The sequence below is a fragment of the Mytilus californianus genome, unplaced genomic scaffold (genome assembly GCF_021869535.1).
Source record: "Mytilus californianus isolate M0D057914Y unplaced genomic scaffold, xbMytCali1.0.p SCAF_3, whole genome shotgun sequence".
In the NCBI taxonomy this organism is placed as follows: domain Eukaryota; kingdom Metazoa; phylum Mollusca; class Bivalvia; order Mytilida; family Mytilidae; genus Mytilus; species Mytilus californianus.
Window position 1 is genome coordinate 1,151,060 of NW_026262679.1, and position 20,130 is coordinate 1,171,189.

Below are 20,130 nucleotides of genomic sequence, written 5' to 3' on the forward strand. Positions count from 1 at the left end.
GTTCTATAGGTCTTTGTAATCTTTCAGAGAAGTCTTTTTTTAAACCAGAGTTAAGGCTACTGCATTTTGTTGCTCTCTCTAATAACATCATATTTTTTTCTCATAATCAAGCTTGAATATAAACTAAATAGCAAGGAATATATCATAGATGCGTCTTGCCTCATTCTTGTTATCTTGTTCTTTGGTTTATTCAATATTTATCTTTATTATTCTTAAATAGTTTGCAAATAAAACTTTAAGTACACATGTAATTATTATAACATCTCCTGAATCATATGATCTATAATGGATACTAAGTTTGATGTAAGTGCATTCAATAAATCTTTTTTTCTGAGACTATAAAATAATGAATATATGTTCACCCTACCATGTAAATATTTGTCTTTTGCTATATTTCCTTCTTCAATCTATAATACATGCTTTCTGTATGTTAAAAAATTGTACATGTACCTGAAATAACAAAAAAAACAAAACAATTAATAATAAGACATTACTTTTTTTAAAGTTTTTCTTCCATCTTCCTTGGACTGTGAAACTCTTTCCAAAGTCTATAAAGATACTTTTACAACTGAAGATCAAAGAGATCTGTTTGTCAAAAAGATAATGATTAGTAAAGATACACATGAGCAAGCCAGATGCCACATGTATACTAGAAAAGAATAGAAATTTTACATAAATTCCTTTACAAGTATACCTGCTTATCAATCCTCTTCAAAATGTAGAATTAACAATATGAAGAAGCTTGTTAAAGTCCTTCACCTAAACATGCTAAAACATCTAATGTTAATGGACAGGTTAACATTATACATACCCAACCATTTAACTTTGTTTAATCTTCTCTGAATACAACACTTTAAACTTACAAAAATATTTTACCGTTTAAAAGATTTTCAACTGAAAGGAATTATTTCTTTCTTTTTAATTTTGTGTAATTAGAGTATATGGTACGTTGAGCAAATTCTATAATGTGTTTTTTGTTGACCTTCTCATTTGATTTTAAAATGTTTATTTATGATGGAAATCTTCATGCTATTACATGTCTGCAGTCATATTATATTTTACAGTTTATTTGGTGTTATATTATTGTGTACGTGACATTTTGAAGCTGTAATACTGACTGACAAGATTTTACCTTGCTTATTTCTGTACTTAAGCAATGTAATACCAGTGTGGTAATTTAAACTGCTGAGCAAAATAACTGGGTAGAGATCCAATTACAAAGAAGTATTTGTTAAAAGTACCAAATCAATTTGTGCAAGAGGACCATTTTGATGTCAATTAAAATACACTGACATCAGAACAGCCCTAAATGGGACCCTTTTGCAGACTTACACACCAGAAAGACCTACATGTATTTATTAAATTAATTTTAAATCTTGCTTATTTTAACACTGATTACTTCTTATTTGTTTTGAAATTTCAAAAGAAAAGTGACAGTTTCCAGAACCAAAAAAATTTCATCACAACAGCCTGCTATCAAGATATCCTCAAAGAATTTTTCTCATCTTTTTAAATTAGCAAAGATCTTTGCCAAAATATACTTTGTATCTAAAGTCCCAAATCAGGCTGGATATCTTTTCAAAATTTTGATATACTAATTGCCAAATTAAAGACAGGGTCAGTCAACCCCATAAATCAAAAAAATGCAGTTGCAATATGCAATTTCTTTACAAAGCAAAAAAGTAGAAATGTTTTCATTGAAAAATCAATTGTTCATATTGCAATTGTTTACTAACATACTTCTAGATCTCATTTCCAGAAGACTTCAAAACTGACCCATGACCATGCCTCATGAAGTGTGAGTGCAAGTTAAAGGTGGCCAGTCGTAAGGCAAAATTTCATCTATCAAACATGTCCAACATGCACTGACATGCCCATATTTCACAGTAGCAGTCCTAAATTTCCTCCTACTCCCTGTTGACTAACCTTTTGCATTTATTGCTCATTTGTTCTCCTCCTGAATATGCATGAGAAATTTGCCACTAAACAATCTATAAATCTTTCCATGTATTACTACAAAAGGCTACAAAATATATCTATAGTTGCTTATTATCCACATCAATTGGTCTCTTTTAGCTGGTCATCTCACTGGCAATCATATCACATTTCCTTATTTTATATAACAAATGTCTTACAATTACCTAGCATTGAATAAATTACATTTGACACAGAAATGTTTGGACTATCAGCTAAGTATAAATAGTGATTAATGTTGATTATTCTTATCATTTATAACTAGGTACCCACACGATCTACTTTGATTTACAAAGTTAAGATTCAGGAGACAAACATAGGGATTACTGTAAGCAAAAGTATCTCTTTATGTCATTTGCTTTATCATGATTTATGCATACTTGTGTACTTGGGGTAATCTATTGCAAATAGAACAAACAGTCAATCACAATAGATAACAATGTTTTGTTAAAACATTTCATAGGTAGATGAAAACACTTGTTTAAATTTACAAAAGATCTTAGATTGACAGTATTTTATTGACACAGAATGGTGAAAATTTACAATTTATTTGAAACAGAAATGGATTTTTGTTTGCATCAGAAATCAAACAAATAAATCTATCTTCTGTGAACTTAAATCATGATTTATTTCCTTTAATATCAGGCTTCTTTAATATGCTACTTGTTAATTTTGCTACATAGAAATTAAATGAAAACTTAACATATGTGTAAGAGATAAATTAGTCCTGGTAAAGTGTGTCTGCACGGACACATATTACTAGAATAAACAGTCCATGGTTACAGAATTTACTACAATTTTTAGTCCTAAGACTTATTTTCCTAGGAATTCATGTCCATGCCATTAATATTCCTAGGTAAAAACTTCAATGTCCTTTATTTCAATAGGAAAATTTGTAAGGAAGGAAATCATTTACATGTAAACAATGGAATTTTTAATTGTTATGTTTTAATAATTTGTTTAACAGTTGTGCATTAATTTTTTAATCAAATTCATGTCCCCAGACTAATTTTCCTAGGAATTCATGTCCATTTTATTAATATTCCTAGGTTAAAATGTCCATGTCTTTTATTTAGGGGAAAAGAAGTGCCAGACATACATGTATTTTACTAGCTATGGACTTAATTTCCTAGGGAAATTTATAATTTATTCTTGGCTAACATTCCTAGGAAAATTATGGTCATGGACTTGATAACCTAGGGAAAAAAGTTCGCTCCCATTCACGTTCACCCCCTTTGACGTTTGCACCCTTCCTGTTTGCACCCTTTTTAAAGATTTTGTGTTGAACAATTTTTCATCATGTTTTGGTTAGTGTATTCATTTCCATGTGTCAGTAAGCTTGAAGCAATCATATACAATCATTCAAATCATGCTCTGTTCCAAATCAAAGAGAGCACTTAAAAGCTTAAAGGTTATAACAACAATCATGATTTTCAAACACATAACAATAATACCAAACCAAATTAACTTTGTTAATATTGATTAACAGTAATCATAAATAAGTAACATTTAATACTTAATCATCTAAGATGCAAAAATAGTTTTCCATTCTCAATTCTAAAAAATATTGATTTTTTTTCATGAAAACATAAATATTTTGATTTTTACATCTTAAAAACATCTAATATTAATAATAAGTCGACCTGTATTTGAATAGAAATATGGTGCAATGGAATCAGGGGGTGAATGTGTAGGGTGCTAACGTGTAATGGGAGCGAACAGACTTGATTGTTGTTTAATGTCCTTACTTCAAAAGGTTGAATGTGTACATTTTATTGTCATGCACCAAAATTTACCATTAGCATCAAATACAGAAAAAAAATCATTGTAACTTTATTTGACTAGATTATTAGATTTATTACCTTTTTACGCCATGAAGGTACTTCGATCATTACCACCCTCATAAAATGCTTGAAATTCAGGTAACACCTGTTTCATATCAATATAAAATAAAGTCCTTTGTTTAGGGTGGTCAGAAGAAATTTACCCATGAATAAATGATGTGATATCCCTTCAGTTCTTGTATTGGAAGTTCCAGTGATGTTTCTTCCGTTTAACCTGTCTACAACTGTACAAGTTTGGAGTCAAAAAGACATTGAACTTCCGTGTTTTTCTTATTTCTTAAAGTAAAAATTATTCTGGTACTTCATGATAACTGTAATGCTTAAACTTACAATCACAAAAGTGTCAACAACTTCTAAAAATTCATTGAAAAAATAATAATTGCAAACATGTCAATACTTGAAAATGAATGGCCCAATTTTTTTAACGGTTTATATAAGATATATGTGCTCTTCGTTGTTGTGAATTTGACAGTAAAACAACAAAGTTTAACTTGAGTAGTAGCTTCTATTAAATAGTCTTACCCAAAGAAGCAAAAAGCATGAAAATCCGTCGAGAAGGTAAACAAATTTTAAAAGAGTGCGCTGAAGCAGAAGATGTACGCTAAGGGACGTAACTCTATGAACTATCTGAATACTAAAAAAAAAGTCAATATAGCAGAGCATCAGCATTTGCATATATTTATTTCCATACTTGTGAAAAACGTGGCAATTGTTCTTTTTCATTCAGTTTCATGCAAATTCAGTGTCATGCAAATTCAGTTTCATGCAAATGTGAAAAGTGAAAATTCTTGACAAAAGCAAGGCTAAAAGATTAAATAATAAAATAGTCTCTTTCAAATGCAAATTGTAAATAGATATAAGAAGATGTGGTATGAATGCCAATGAGACAACTCTCCATCGAAGTCACAATTTATAAAAGTAAACCATTATAGATCAAAGTACGGTCTTCAACACAGAGCCTTGGCATACACCGCACAGCAACCCTTCCGGAACACCTGAGATCACCCCCAGTTTTTGGTGGGGTTCGTGTTGCTTAGTCTTTAGTTTTCTATGTTGTGTCATCTGTACTATTATTTGTCTGTTTGTCTTTTTTATTTTTTGGCCATGGTGTTGTCAGTTTGTTTTCGATCTATGAGTTTGACTGTCCCTCTTCTATAAAGGGACCCAAAAATTACTAGTGTAAAACCATTCAAACGGGAAAACCATCTGTCTAATCTATATCAAAAACAAGAACCGAGAAACACTTATGAACCACATCAACAAACAACAACTACTGAACATCAGATTTCTGACTTAGGACAGGTGCAAATAATTGCAGCGGGTTTAAACGTTTTAATGGTACCAAACCTTCACCCTTATCTGAAACAATAGTGTAACATCACAACAAATAAAGACACACTATAAAATATCAATTGAAATGGTAAGAATGTTTTTTATGATTGATTGATTGTTATTTGCTTAACATTCAGTGGTTAATACTTTGTGCTTGTGAAGGTCAATATATACATTTATTTACATATACTATTAAATGAAAATCATATGCTTGTTTAGAATTAAATCAGCTGTTTTAATACACAAATTGGCCAAGGAGTAATACAACCATTGTTTCCCCTATTAGTCTTTGTTAAATTGGCATTTTTCAAAGAAGTTGTGCAGAATTTATCTTTGTTTCAAATAAAGAAATAATTAGCATGAGTAAAGTTTTATCCTGTCAAGTAATACAGTGAATATTTCACTTAACATTTCGTTTCATATAAGATAATAACCATCACCAGAAGGAAACCAATCAAATGTTCACCCCTTTTATTCCTGTTTACAAGCTCTAGTAACCATGTCGCCTCAAGTTTCCAAAATATTTTATAGAAACACCAAATAAAAAAAGAATGATGCTTTGAAACACCCAAGATATATTATTTTCTGCCATGAAATGCAGCGTTAATTTCCTACAACTGTCAAATTCAAGGGAATAATTTTTTTGACCCTTTTTTGTATGAAAGTGGCTGTGATGTACATTTTGGTGGTATTCCTATGTTAATTTTTTTGTGGTTTCATTTATTGGGTACATCTTCCCACATTACCCAAATGGAAATAGATATTAAATATGCACCTCTTGTTTGAATTTTATGACAAAGAAACTGAAGGTTCTTAACAGGTATCATTCCACTGGTAATATTCATTTTTTTATAGTTTTTGGCACTGGATATTTTTCTATCATTGTCCTATAGACCATGATGGTTAAATTTGGTTTTAGACAAACTAGAGGCTCTAAAATGCAAATGTTGCTCTCCCAATTCTATATGTGCATCTTCAACAATGAGCAACAACATCAGAAAATATGTACCTGAAAGAGGATTATGGCAAAGTTTGGTTAAATTTGGTCAAGTACTTGCAGAGAATTTTTTTCAAATTTAACGGCCAGATGAGCTTATAAAAAATATTTGTGTTTATGGTTTCATGTAACAGCTACATTTTCTCATCCCTCAGAATGTCTATCCTGAGGTTTTCTAAGTACCTCTACAAAATTGCAGGTCTTTCCTTATATTCAAGGTTAAAAAAGTAAAGCAAATTAAAAAAAAACCTACCTGCCTACCCTAATTTTTGAAAGGAGGAAACTCTAAAAAAAACATTTTTTTTTGGCTCTAGTATTTTTTCTGGAGTAGGCTGTCATAAATTAAATTATTTAAATTTATAAAAAAATCATTTAATCAAAATTAAGCTAATGTAGAGGCTCATCATGGGTACCTGTTAACATGTATCTGGGATCTCTGAATATTGTAGACTAATCAGAGATTCATTAACAGGAAACTTTTCCTGCTGGAAGGTCACACCATTTGGTATAGTTTATCACATTCCTTTGATGATTCAGGTCAAGTTAAGTTCAAATAAACGAACTTGTCTAAGAAGAAAGCAGTTTTTAGTAATTTTTAGGATGAATGTATGCAAGTTTGGTTCTGATTGAGATGATTATAATAGAGGATATTGTTTAAATGTTTGGTTCTGATTGAGATGATTTTAATAGAGGATATTGTTTAAATGTTAACAGAGAGGATGATGGTGAATGGGCACTAAGTGGTGACAATATTTCAAAAGTCTAGTCAATGAAAAATTGTCAATTAATTGTTCAGAATTAGCTCTGGATTTACCCAGCTCCTTAACATTAAGCTACCAGCTGATTATCTCTCTCATCCAGAGAGTCCAAATTCTATATTCATGAAATGTTTTTTTAGTATGAAGTGTTCAGGCCCTAGTGAGATGGATACTCCATCACAGGGAGGGACTGAATTATTCAGATAATATCTTGTAAATTTTTATTTTTTCAGTTCATTTTATTAAATACATTGTAAAGGTGTATCACAGCTTTTGTTTTTGTTTAACATAACTAAAAATATTTATATATATAATAATGAACAAATTTACTGAAAATCATAAATAATGATCAATGAACATGTTTGGAATATTTCATTTTTTTCAGTCATTTTTTATTTGTGATGAAAAAAAAAGAAGAAAAAAATGAAAGACCAACTAGGTAAAATCACAAACTTACATGCATATACCATAACACAATCTTTCATTTTCATTTTGAAATAGACAATTGTACAGAACAGATAAAGTATTAAATGAAATTATAACAATGTTCAAGGGAGATAATTCGAACATATTACAATGAATATAATCTAATCATGTAGAAATAGGTTTCTGTTACAGTAAATGGTAACCTCCATAAAGATGTCTGCAAATGTCTCACTCTGTACTTCACATTTTGATGCAAATGGTAAGTAGCTCAGATGAGGACTTTCTACTTTGTGACAAAAACATCTCAACAGAAGGAGCACACATTATTAAGAGATCACTTATAAAATTATAATCTGTCAAGCATTTTGTTGAATATATTAATTATTGAGATATTTTTTAACCTGTTCTGTAATTCATCTTAGTTTTTCAACAAAAATCTCATGCAAGTTATTTATTCAATGTTATAATCAGCATATCTTCCCCTAAGACAAATAAGTCAGTTTAATTTGCAGAACTTGAATATACAAACAAATATGGTATAAAATAATGATCAAATAATTCATAGCTTATTACAAAACATCTTAATAATAATGTAATTAAGAATTGATTGTTATATCTAGTCTTTTTATGCACTACAATTTGGACTGCACTCCTGCAAATAATTCTCCTAGTTTCTGTGCAAGCATAATATTGCCTTTGACCTTTAACTTTCCAGTCATAAATGCCTGTAAAAAAATGCAAACAAATTACCTTATCATCTAATACAACAAGACGGAAAGAATATTTTAACTTTTACACATTACCCATGAAGCTCCAATACCTATACAAGATTGATTGATTGTTGTTTGTCTAATGTCCATATTCAATATGACCATATTAGACTACATATTTTGACGTATACCACAATTAGCTGGGATTTAATAGTGTCAAAATATGGGTCTGACCTAGTTTAATCTCAATAGTAAAAGTTAACTTCAACCTGCCTTATAAACCACAATGACAACCTCAATAGATTACAGTACTCAAGTATAATATTTCAAAAATTAAAATCTGATCATACCTGTTGTCCATTAAGTTTACCACTGGCCATGTTGACCATATCATAACTTTTATTTAGCCATGTTGACCATATCATAACTATCATTTACCTGTTGTCCATTGAGTTTGCCACTGGCCATATTGGTCATATGTTGAACATATCATAACTATTATTTACCTGTTGTCCATTAAGTTTACCACTGTCCATATTGGTCATATGTTGACCATATCATAACTATTATATACCTGCTGTCCATTAAGTTTACCACTGGCCATATTGGTCATATGTTGAACATATCATAACTATTATATACCTGCTGTCCATTAAGTTTACCACTGGCCATATAGGTCATATGTTGAACATATCATAACTATTATATACCTGCTGTCCATTGAGTTTACCACTGGCCATATTGGTCATATGTTGAACATATCATAACTATTATTTACCTGTTGTCCATTAAGTTTACCACTGGCCATATTGGTCATATGTTGACCATATCATAACTATTATATACCTGCTGTCCATTAAGTTTACCACTGGCCATATTGGTCATATGTTGACCATATCATAACTATTATATACCTGCTGTCCATTAAGTTTACCACTGGCCATATTGACCATATTGTCATCTTCTATAATCATGGTACAGTCAGCCTTTTTGTTCTTAGGAACATCTCTGTATATTTCTCCACTTCCTGACTTCATATCTACAGCTGTAATAAGATTAAACAAATCAGTTACAGATATCATAAAAACTACACTTACATGGAGAGAAAATCAGAAATGTTAAACTGACCTGGAAAGACACCAGAAATGTTAAACTGACATGGAAAGACACCAGAAATGTTAAACTGACATGGAAAGACACCAGAAATGTTTAACTGACATGGAAAGACACCAGAAATATTTAACTGACATGGAAAGACACCAGAAATGTTAAACTGACATGGAAAGACACCAGAAATGTTAAACTGACATGGAAAGACATAAAGTAGAATGAAGTCTCTGGTTTAACAGGAGTTTTAAAAAACAAGAGTGCACACGCTAAAATGTCTCGTCTACAATACTGATCATTGATTTTATGTTGATAGTCCTACATATAAAGTTATACTACAAGTATCACATTAACATTTATGATCTAAGAAAATGAGGTCAAGGTCAGATTAACCAAGCTGGAAATACATGTACACATTTAATACAATCATTCCAAACACAGAATATAGATGACCTATTGCTTATAGTAAACAAGAAACAGACCAAACCATGGAAATTCTATATTGAACAATGAACCATGAAAATGAAGTCAAGGTCAGATGAACCCTGCCAGACAGACATGTATACCTTAAAATCATTCCATGCATCAAATATAGTTGACCTATTGCTTATAGTATCTACGGAACAAAGTTAACCAGGAAAACTTAACATTGACCAATGAACCATGAAAATGAGGTGAAGGTCAGATGATACCTGCCAGACAGACATATACACCTTACAATCATTCCATACACCAAATATAGTTGACCTATTGCTTAAAGTTTAAGAAAAACAGACCAAAACACAATAACTTAACATAAGCAATGAACCATGAAAATGAGGTCAAGGTCAAATAAAACCTGCCAGACTGACATGTACATTGTAAAATATTTTCATTCACCAAATATAGTTGACCTACTGTATACAGTATTAGAAAAACAGACCAAAACACAAAAACTTAACATTGAGCAATGAACCGTGAAAATAGGTCAAGGTCAAATAAAACCTGCCAGACTGACATATACATCGTAAAATATTTCCAAACACCAAATATAGTTGACCTACTGCATACAGTATTAGAAAAATAGACCAAAACACAAAAACCTAACATTGAGCAATGAACCGTGAAAATGAGGTCAAGGTCAAAGAAAACCTGCCAGACTGACATGTACATCGTAAAATATTTCCAAACACCAAATATAGGTTGCACTTTGTAAATACAGCTGTTTCTCAAACCACGCCTCTTTTGGAGAGATATAGAATATTCATAGATAATTAATTTTGTTTACATACTGGTTCCCAGTTATGATCTCTATGTTTCATCTCATAGAGACATAACCTGGGAATGTTACCAGTAAATATACATATGCATATTGTTTATATTGAAATCTGTGGTAATCCTACAGTTAAGGTAGGGGTAGTTAAGAAATTTAGTGTTGGTTTAAACTCTTGGAAGTTCGGGGCATATAAACGTTGCAAATATGCCGCACAGCCCTATATTTTGACCTTTTAAAAAATAGTAGTGCGTATGAACTTTCCATTCTAGGATATGATTTTTTTCAAAACTTCATAGTAAAAGTGGTACAGTTTTAGCCGTAAAAGGAGTTCCTATGGGAAATTGCATTGTCACTATTTACAGAAACGCAACCTATAGTTGAGCTATTGCATACAGTATAAGAAAAACAGACCAAAACACAAAAACTAAACTATTACCACTAAATCATGAAAATGAGGTCAAGATCAGATGACACCTACCAGTTGGACATGTACACCTTACAATCATTACATACACCAAATATAGTAGACCTATTGCTTATAGTATCTAAGATATGGACTTGACAACAAAAAACTTAACCTTGTTCACTGATCCATGAAATGAGGTCAAGGACAAGTGAAAACTGTCTGACAGGCAAAAGGACCTTGCAAGGTATGCACATACCAAATACAGTTATTCTATTGCTCATAATAAGAGAGAAATTAACATTACAAAAAATCTAAAAAAAAATTTCAAGTAGTCACTGAACCATGAAAATTAGGTCAAGGACAATGGACATATGACAGACGGAAACCTCATATCATAAGGCATCTATATACAAAGTATGAAGCATCCAGGTCTTCTACCTTCTGAAATAAGCTTTTAAGAAGTTAGTTAACATCGTCGTCGCCGCCGAATCACCATCCCCATGTCGCAGGCGCGACAAAAAACCGACATAATGAACAAATGTGTGAACAACAGCATACATTGATGAGCAATCAATATATACACGTCTATTGCTCACTTAAATATTGAAAATTCAGAAATTATTGCATGCATTTATTATTGTGATTTTTGAAAAATGGACAATAATGCAAGATAAATTATTGCGATTTCAGTAAAATATGCAAACAAATATATGTATAAAATAATGCAAGTTTTTATAATGGCAATACTTATCCTGTGGCATTATTGGCATTGATAAAAACCTCGCAATTATTTCTGAATTTACAGTACTTTAAATGTCATAAACTAATGTTTAAATAAGATGCTGTCTACACTAACATTAAAGTAAAATTTTCTATTTTCTTTTTAAAAGAATATCTTACTCCATTTTGCTGCTGATTTTCCATCTTTTAAGATGTCAAATAGGAAAACAGCATTAATTTTCTTTGCCATGCCTGGATTTGACTTAGCTCCAGCTTGAATCTGAGCAAACAATGCATCACTCTTCAATGTAGGACCTGAAGGCTGTAAAGGAATGATGATTAAACATAAACAGAACATCATAAATTTATATTGAACGATGAAATATGTATATTATTTATCTTACCATTTTAAAAGTATGTATTTAGATATTCTTAATGAAACATTTAATGTCATGAAAGTGAAGTACAAAATATTTTAATCTTGAAAAAAAAGTTTCAAAAGGACAAAATGCCCTACTCACATAATCACTTTTCCATGTATCATTCTAAAGTCACAATTAGTGATATAGACACATTTCAGCATTGACTAATGCTAAGATGAAAGTCAGTCAATCAATCATACATGTACCTCAATCATTGTGATTTTTGTATCATTACTGTAAAAGATCTAAAGTAACAAAATATGTGGAATTTTGTATACCATTTCTAAACAAAACAATATTTATCTATACCTGTGATGATACTTGCTGTGTTGTTCCTCCATTTAGGTCAATATAAGCACCAGATAATGACACATTCCCTGTTTCTACAACCTGTAATCGTATTGCCAAAGTCATTAGAATGTTGTTTTTTTATGTTTTTTAACCCTAAAAGGAATCAGAATCAGAAAATCAATCTTCCCTTACTTAAAGTTGACCTGAATTACCCCCCTTGAACTTTAAGATTTGAAATGGTTTTCATCCTTCAATACTTTCAATTGACTTTTTCATATGAATTTTAAACAATATTGTCCCATCTACATCTATTACTATCAATTTTGTTTCAGCTGATTAGTACGGTACTTAAATGTTATTCTTTGAGTGACATTTATTTGTTATATAAAATTTAAATCTTAAGACTGAATAAGTTGGTCACTGGTTGTGTTACAAGAACCTTAGCCAAAAAGCAAGGCAACCACAATTATTATGATACGTATTAAAGCTGGATGTGTCATCATTCAGCTCAGCCTGTTGCAGGTAAAATATTCATCTGAATCTAAATACTATAATTTCAACGTAATATCAAATTCAAAAAGTAAAGATAAAACTTTGCAATAGTATAAATAAACAATTTACAACAAAGGAAATGTATTATATCCAATAAAAAGAGCCAAATAATCTAGTGAGTAGATTTCAATGCAAGAGTATATACTAACAAAAATATAGTTTGAACCAGTGTGATCACTGAAGTGTAAGAATATAAGTTTCACTGCTTTGCTAATTAAATAATTTAAATCTTAAATTAAACCAACAAGTTCAACAGATGAAGTACCTTGCACTGGAAGAAAACCCTGCTGCCTTCCTTCCACATGTCTGTCTGCAATGTTTGTCCTGGTAATACTGGCTTTGCAAATCTCACCTAAAATGATATTTAATAAATGAACAAGCATTCTAAGAGTATCGCATGGTACTGGAACAAGATGCTAACTTAATCAGTAATTTGTAATATTTTCTATTCAAAATTATCCAAATATGACCTGGTGCAATACTCAACACTAAATCTGTTTATACTAAAGTAAAGTATGGAAAACTGATTATTTGCATGAATTTTCTAAGTTCAAGGAACATAACTATGCAAAAAAATCATCAGAACAGAACAAAATTTTAACTTGATCTATAACTTGTCATGGTTAAAATATAAAACAAACATCAAATCAATATCTTCAAGCAATACCAAAAAAAAGTGCAGTAAACTGATTATTTGCATGAATTTTTTAAGTCCAAGGACCATAACTCTGCACAAAATCATCAGACTGGGAAAAAAATCAAACTAGATCTGTAATTGGTCACGATAAAACTATATACATGTACCAAATATCAAATCAATATCTTCAAGCATGACGAAAAAAAAATGTAAACAATAGGCTCTCAAGAGCCTGAATCGCTCACCTGTATTTCAGAGAAGATTTTTAAATGTTAGCAAACTTGATGAACAAATTGTGTAAAATTGTCTTTAAAGGGCAATAACTCCTTAAGTGGTCAATTGACAATTTTGGTCATAGTAACTTTTTTGTAGATCTTACTTTGCTGAACATTATTGCTGCTTACAGTTTATGTATATCTATAATTATATTCAAAATAATAACAAAAAACTGCAAAATTTTGTTAAAACTACCAATTCGGTAGCAGAAACCCAACAATGGGTTGTTCGATTCGTCTGATAATTTCAGGGCTGATAGATCTTGACCAATTAAACAATTTTACCCCATGTCACATTTGCTCTAAAAGATTTAGTTTTTGAGATATAAGCCAAAAACTGCATTTGACCCTTATGTTCTATTTTTAGCCATGGCAGCCATGTTTGTCGATTGATACAAACTTCGGATACAATTTATAAACAAGATACCCTAAGGAACATTTAGTTAAAGTTTGAAGGTAATTGGCCTAGTAGTTTCAGAGGAGAAGATTTTTAAATGTTAGCAAACTTGGAACAAATTGTGTAAAATTGTCTTTAAAGGGCAATAACTCCTTAAGGGGTCAATTGACAATTATGGTCATATTAACTTTTTTGTAGATCTTACTTTGCTGAACATTATTGCTGCTTACAGTTTATATATATCTATAATAATATTCAAAATAATAACAAAAAACTGCAAAATTTTGTTAAAACTACCAATTCGGTTGCAGCAACCCAACAATGGGTTGTTCCATTTGTCTGAAAATTTCAGGGACGATAGATCTTGACCAATTAAACAATTTTAATCCATGTCATATTTGCTCTAAAAGATTTAGTTTTTGAGATATAAGCCAAAAACTGCATTTGACCCTTATGATCTATTTTTAGCCATGGCAGCCATGTTTGTCGATTGATACAAACTTCAGATACAATTTATAAACAAGATACCCTAAGGAACATTTAGTTAAAGTTTGAAAGTAATTGGCCTAGTAGTTTCAGAGGAGAAGATTTTTAAATGTTAGCAAACTTGATGAACAAATTGTGTAAAATTGTCTTTAAAGGGCAATAACTCCTTAAGAGGTCAATTGACAATTATGTTCATATTAACTTTTTTGTAGATCTTACTTTGCTGAACATTATTGCTGCTTACAGTTTATATATATCTATAATAATATTCAAAATAATAACAAATAAAATGCTCCGCTGAACAGTTGGGGTAAGTATGGACACAACATTCAAGCTTGATACAGCTCTGAATTTGGATTGTGATTAAATATTTGACACAGCATAGGTTTCTGACACAGAATGAATGTGGTCTAAGAACTTAAAAATTTTAAATTGGACATTCACCTATTATGGTCCAATATCCAAAATCTAAATACATGGTTAGATTCAGCATATCAAAGAACCCCAAGAATTCAATTTTTGATGAAATCAAACAAAGTTTAATTTTGGACCCTTTTGACCTCAATGTGGACAAAGTTGATAACGGGGCCCAAAAATCTAAATACATGGTTAAATTCAGCATATCAAAGAACCCCATATATTCAATTTTTGTTGAAATCAAACAAAGTTTAATTTTGGACCCCGATTTGGACCAACTTGAAAACTGGGCCCATAATCAAAAATCTAAATACATGTTTAGATTCAGCATATCAAAGAACACTAATAATTCAATTTTTGTTAAAATCAAACTAAGTTTAATTTTGGACCCTTTGGACCTTAATGTAGACCAATTTGAAAACGGAACCAAAAATTAAGAATCTAAATACACGGTTAGATTCGGCATATCAAAGAACCCCAATAATTCAATGTTTGATGAAATCAAACAAAGTTAAATTTTGGACCCTTTGGACCTCAATGTGGACCAATTTAAAAACGGGGCCCAAAATCCAAAAACTTAATACACGGTTATATTCAGCATATTAAAGAACCCCAAGAATTCAAGAATAAAACCCTATTGAAATTGATCAAGAAATAAGCAATTTATAAGAAGTATCTTCTTTTGCACAATACTGTGCAATTGAATATTTCTTGCTATTGCGCAATACTGTACAATTGACAATTTCTTGCTATTGCGCAATATTGTGCTATTGGATATTTCTTGCTATTGCGCAATACTGTGCAATTGAAGATTTCTTGCTATTGTGCAATACTGTGCAATTGAAGATTTCTTGCTATTGTGCAATACTGTGCAATTGAAAATTTCTTGCTATTGCACAATACTTATTATATAAAAATTTACACATCCTGTTTGGTGTGTATCTCCTACCATATCATTATTATTTGCTTTTAAATATAAATCAGAAATAACCAACTTAAAATGGAAAATTTTAAAAGAAAAAAAAAAGGAAAAAAAGAAAAAAAAAGAAGAAAAAAAAAATCCCCCCCCCAAATTTTTTGAACCCCCTTATGATTCATCACCCCCAAACTCAATCCCAGCCTTCCCTTTGTGGTATGGTACCTTGCAGTACAATTTCAGAGAGATCCATACACTTGAACACATGTTATTGTCTTGAAACTAGTAAAATGCTTATTTTTGGCCCCCGATTCCTAAACGTTTCAGGCAATTACCCCCGAACTCAATTCCAGCTTTCCCTTTGTGATATGAAACCTTGTAGTACAATTTCAGAAATATCCAAACACTTACACACAAGTTATTGTCATGAAACTAGAAAAATGCTTGTTTTTTGCCCCTTTTTTGGCCCCTAATTCCTAAAATTTTGAGGCAATTACCCCCAAAATCAATTACAGCCTTCCCTTTGTGATATGGAACCTTGTGGTACAATGTCAGAGAGATCCATACACTTACACACAAGTTATTGTCTGAAAGTTACAAAAATGCTTATTTTTGGCCCCTTTTTGGCCCCTAATTCCTTAACTGTTGGTACCATAACCCCCAAAATCAATCCCAACCTTCCTTTCGTGTTATTGAACCTTATGGTAAAATTTCATGAAGATCCATTAACTTAAACTAAAGTTAGAGTGCGAAAACCAATGTGTCTTCGGACGACGCCGGACGACGCCAGACGACGACGACGACGACGACGACGCCAACGTCATACCAATATACGACCAAAAAATTTTTAATTTTTGCGGTCGTATAAAAACTGCAAAATTTTGTTAAAACTACCAATTTGGAGGCAGCAACCCAACAATGGGTTGTTCGATTCATCTGAAAATTTCAGGGCTGATAGATCTTGACCAATTGAACAATTTTACCCATGTCAGATTTGCTCTAAAAGCTTTAGTTTTTGAGATATAAGCCAAAAACTGCATTTGACCCCTATGTTCCATTTTTAGCCATGGCGGCCATGTTTGACGATGGATCAAAACTTCGGATAAAATTTATAAACTAGATACCCTAAGGAACATTTAGTTAAAGTTTGAAGGTAATTGGCCCAGTAGTTTCAGAGGAGAAGATTTTTGAAATAGTTTACGACGACAGACGACGACGACAGACGACGACGGACGCCAAGTGATGGCATAAGCTCACATGGGGACCTTCGGGCCCAGTGAGCTAAAAACTGATTTGCTGGACGGAGTGCAAACTTAAGTCCCTACCGGAAAAGCCTGTCGTGGACTAATAAAATAGCTTCAAAATATCAACATATTCTTAATTAATGAAAGAACCTTAGTGAGCACGCTCACATACCCCACGTCCCCACATTGTCATTGGAGAAATAAAATAAGTGTAAGAAAAAAAAATTGTATCAGAAAAAAAAATTGAATCATAATTTCCTGTCAATATGCACATCTACATAGTATGTCCTTATTATCTACACAGTTTCATGAAATTCTGTTGTGTGGACTGGTATGAGAGGAGTTGCGATGACAAAAGGTTGCAGTAGTATATTGGGCAAATAAGTTCAAAGGGGCGTAACTCCTGGAAAAAAAATTGAATCGTAATTTCCTGTCGATATGCACATCTACGTAGTATGTCCTTATTATCTGAAAAGGTTTCATGAAATTCTGTTGTGTGGTTTGAGAGGAGTTGCGATGACAAACTGTTGCAGTAGTACATTAAAGTAAATAAGTTCAAAGGGGCATAACTCCTAGAAAAAAAATTGAATCGTAATTTCCTGTCGATATGCACAACTACATAGTATGTCCTTATTATCTAAAAAGGTTTCGTGAAATTCTGTTGTGTGGTTTGAGAGGAGTTGCGATGACAAAAAACAGGACTGACGGAATGATGGACTGACGGACAGACAGACGGACAGACGGACGGACGGGTCAAAAACATTATACCCTCCGCAACTCGTTGCGTGGGGTATAATTAGGTTGTTTCAAATTAGCAATAGTTAACCATATATCATACACCCAAAATAGTGGGGGCAAAGGGCAAACAGTGTCAGTTTGCCCTTCCATCTGTTTGTCCAACAAATATGTTCATCACACAATTCTAGTGACAATGAATTTTTATTTGGTTCAGCATTATGTTATTGATGAGTTGTTATGTGTGAGCACTTTACAGCACTGTCAGACACCCATATCCTATTTGCCAATTTTTTTAATTTTTACAATATATTGAATGAACTTAAAAATTTTCTACACATTTCTCCATTTACTAAGAAACAGAATGACTACAGGTACATATTTGGTAAACAGTTTGACAGTGATGAGTTGTAACATTTGAGAAGTTTTAGTATCTGTCAGTCACCAACTTCCTGTTTTCTAAGTGGGGTATTGGATTAAGATATTGTGTAAATTAACGTGTAAACAATTTCTATCAAATTCTGTCAAGAATTGCAAGGGTGATAACATATATAATTGTTCAAACAATTCATAATTCCTAGGGCACAAGTCTCATTTAAAAATTTGATCAACAGTGGCTTAGGAACTTGATCCAGATGTTGTAAATAATAACCTCTCATATATATATTATACAGAGCCATCATGCTCTGTAAAGGTAAAATAGCCAACAAATGGACAGACATACTGATGGAAACCTGAAATTTCTTTGTCCACAGCTAGGCTGTGCATAAGGGGGATAAAAAATGTAAAAATAAAAGAAGTATATATTGTTTCCCATGATCTTAGGTTTACCTACTTTTATAGCTTTGACCTTGGAAACATCATTATCACAGTATGTTTTCATTACATGTCTTGTAGCATAACCATAGCTACATAATCCATGTAATATTGGCTTGTCAAAACCTGTACATAAAAAAAGAAACATCATTTTGTTTACGTATATTAGTTACTAGCAAGAGTTAATTTTCACTTGTATAATAATTACATTTTTTAAGATGCATAAAAAATAATTAGAGATTTTAGATAGCCTGTGTAGCTAACCTAGGTCTATGTGCATCTTCAACAATGGACACTCTCCAACATTGTGGACTAGAATAGAATTCATGACAAAAATTTCTGGTTTGTTGATCTTTTTTTCTGTTTTGACCAAAACACATAAAAGGATAAAAAAAGATGTCTTTTTAAGGGCAATCACTAGTACTATAAAGAGTCTACAAACAATTTCGGCAAATTTATTTTTTTTGTAGATCTTGTCTCACTGATGATTTTTGCATTTTAAGTGTTTCTCTATCTTTTATAGTTTTAAATATAATAGGAAAAAACGCAAAAAAAAAATGGGTAAAAATAGCAATAACCCCATAAAGGAGTCAACAGACTATTTTAGCAATGTTGACTAATTTGTAGATCTGGCTTGCTAATCAATTTTGCTATTTGATTTTCTATCTATCTATTATAGTTTTTTAAGATACAAGGCAAAATAGCAAAAAAGAATGGGTAGAAATCATCATTAAAGGACAATAACTCCAACAAGGAGTCATCTAACAATTTCTGCAATGTTGACCCATTTTTGCTATTTTAAGTGTCTATCTATCTATTATAGTTTTCAAGATAATAGGTAAAAACACAAAATATGGGTTAAAATCGTCATTAAAGAGCAATAACTGCAAAAGGAGTTGGCAGACAATTTTGGCTATTGATACTTGTTTGTTGATTATGTCTTGCCGATCATTTTTGATTGTTTAAGTTTCTATCTATATATTATAGTTATTAAGATATGTGGCAAAAAACGCAAACAAAAATGGTAAAAAACTGTTAACACAGAGATATGTCTCGCCTTTTTGTACTTTTGATAATGCAAATGTTGAAACTAAAATAGCTATACTTTAACATGTAAGTTATGCAAATATTCAAAGTCAATGAACCATGACTGAAGGTACATGGCAAAACAATCTCCATGGAAATCCGATGTGCCAATGCTAATACAACTGCATACCAAATACCATAGACTTATCATAAGTCGTTCCCTTTCAACAAACCTAAACACAAACATTGACTTGTAAACTATGTAAAAGTTTCAAAGTCAATGAACCATGATGAGGGGGTGGGGCTATATAATCCATGGAAACGAGACTTGCAAATGCCAATACATTTGCATACCAAATATCATTGACTTAACATTAGCGGTTCATT

The 20,130-nt window shown here is 31.6% G+C and overlaps 2 protein-coding genes across 5 annotated transcripts in view; both read right to left on the reverse strand.

The window, feature by feature from the left end:
* The window catches only part of LOC127733789 (uncharacterized), a 31,264-nt gene extending 26,839 nt beyond the window's left edge, over positions 1-4,425 (reverse strand). For 2 of the 4 annotated variants that reach the window (XM_052243108.1, XM_052243105.1), the window contains exons 1-2: positions 695-801; positions 368-450 (exon numbers count right to left, since the gene is read on the reverse strand). The gene's annotated coding sequence lies outside the window, so the exon portion shown is untranslated. The other 2 variants (XM_052243106.1, XM_052243107.1) reach the window with 2 other exon arrangements.
* Positions 4,426-7,112: 2,687 nt separating this feature from the next.
* The window catches only part of LOC127733788 (peroxisomal multifunctional enzyme type 2-like), a 43,626-nt gene continuing 30,608 nt past the window's right edge, over positions 7,113-20,130 (reverse strand). Inside the window, exons 18-23 of the mRNA XM_052243104.1 lie at positions 18,737-18,843; positions 13,060-13,146; positions 12,261-12,341; positions 11,710-11,851; positions 8,956-9,086; positions 7,113-8,056 (exon numbers count right to left, since the gene is read on the reverse strand). Of these exons, the coding sequence (XP_052099064.1) occupies positions 7,964-8,056; positions 8,956-9,086; positions 11,710-11,851; positions 12,261-12,341; positions 13,060-13,146; positions 18,737-18,843 (641 nt within the window). The 3' untranslated portion in view covers positions 7,113-7,963. The remainder of the gene's footprint in view (positions 8,057-8,955; positions 9,087-11,709; positions 11,852-12,260; positions 12,342-13,059; positions 13,147-18,736; positions 18,844-20,130) is intronic.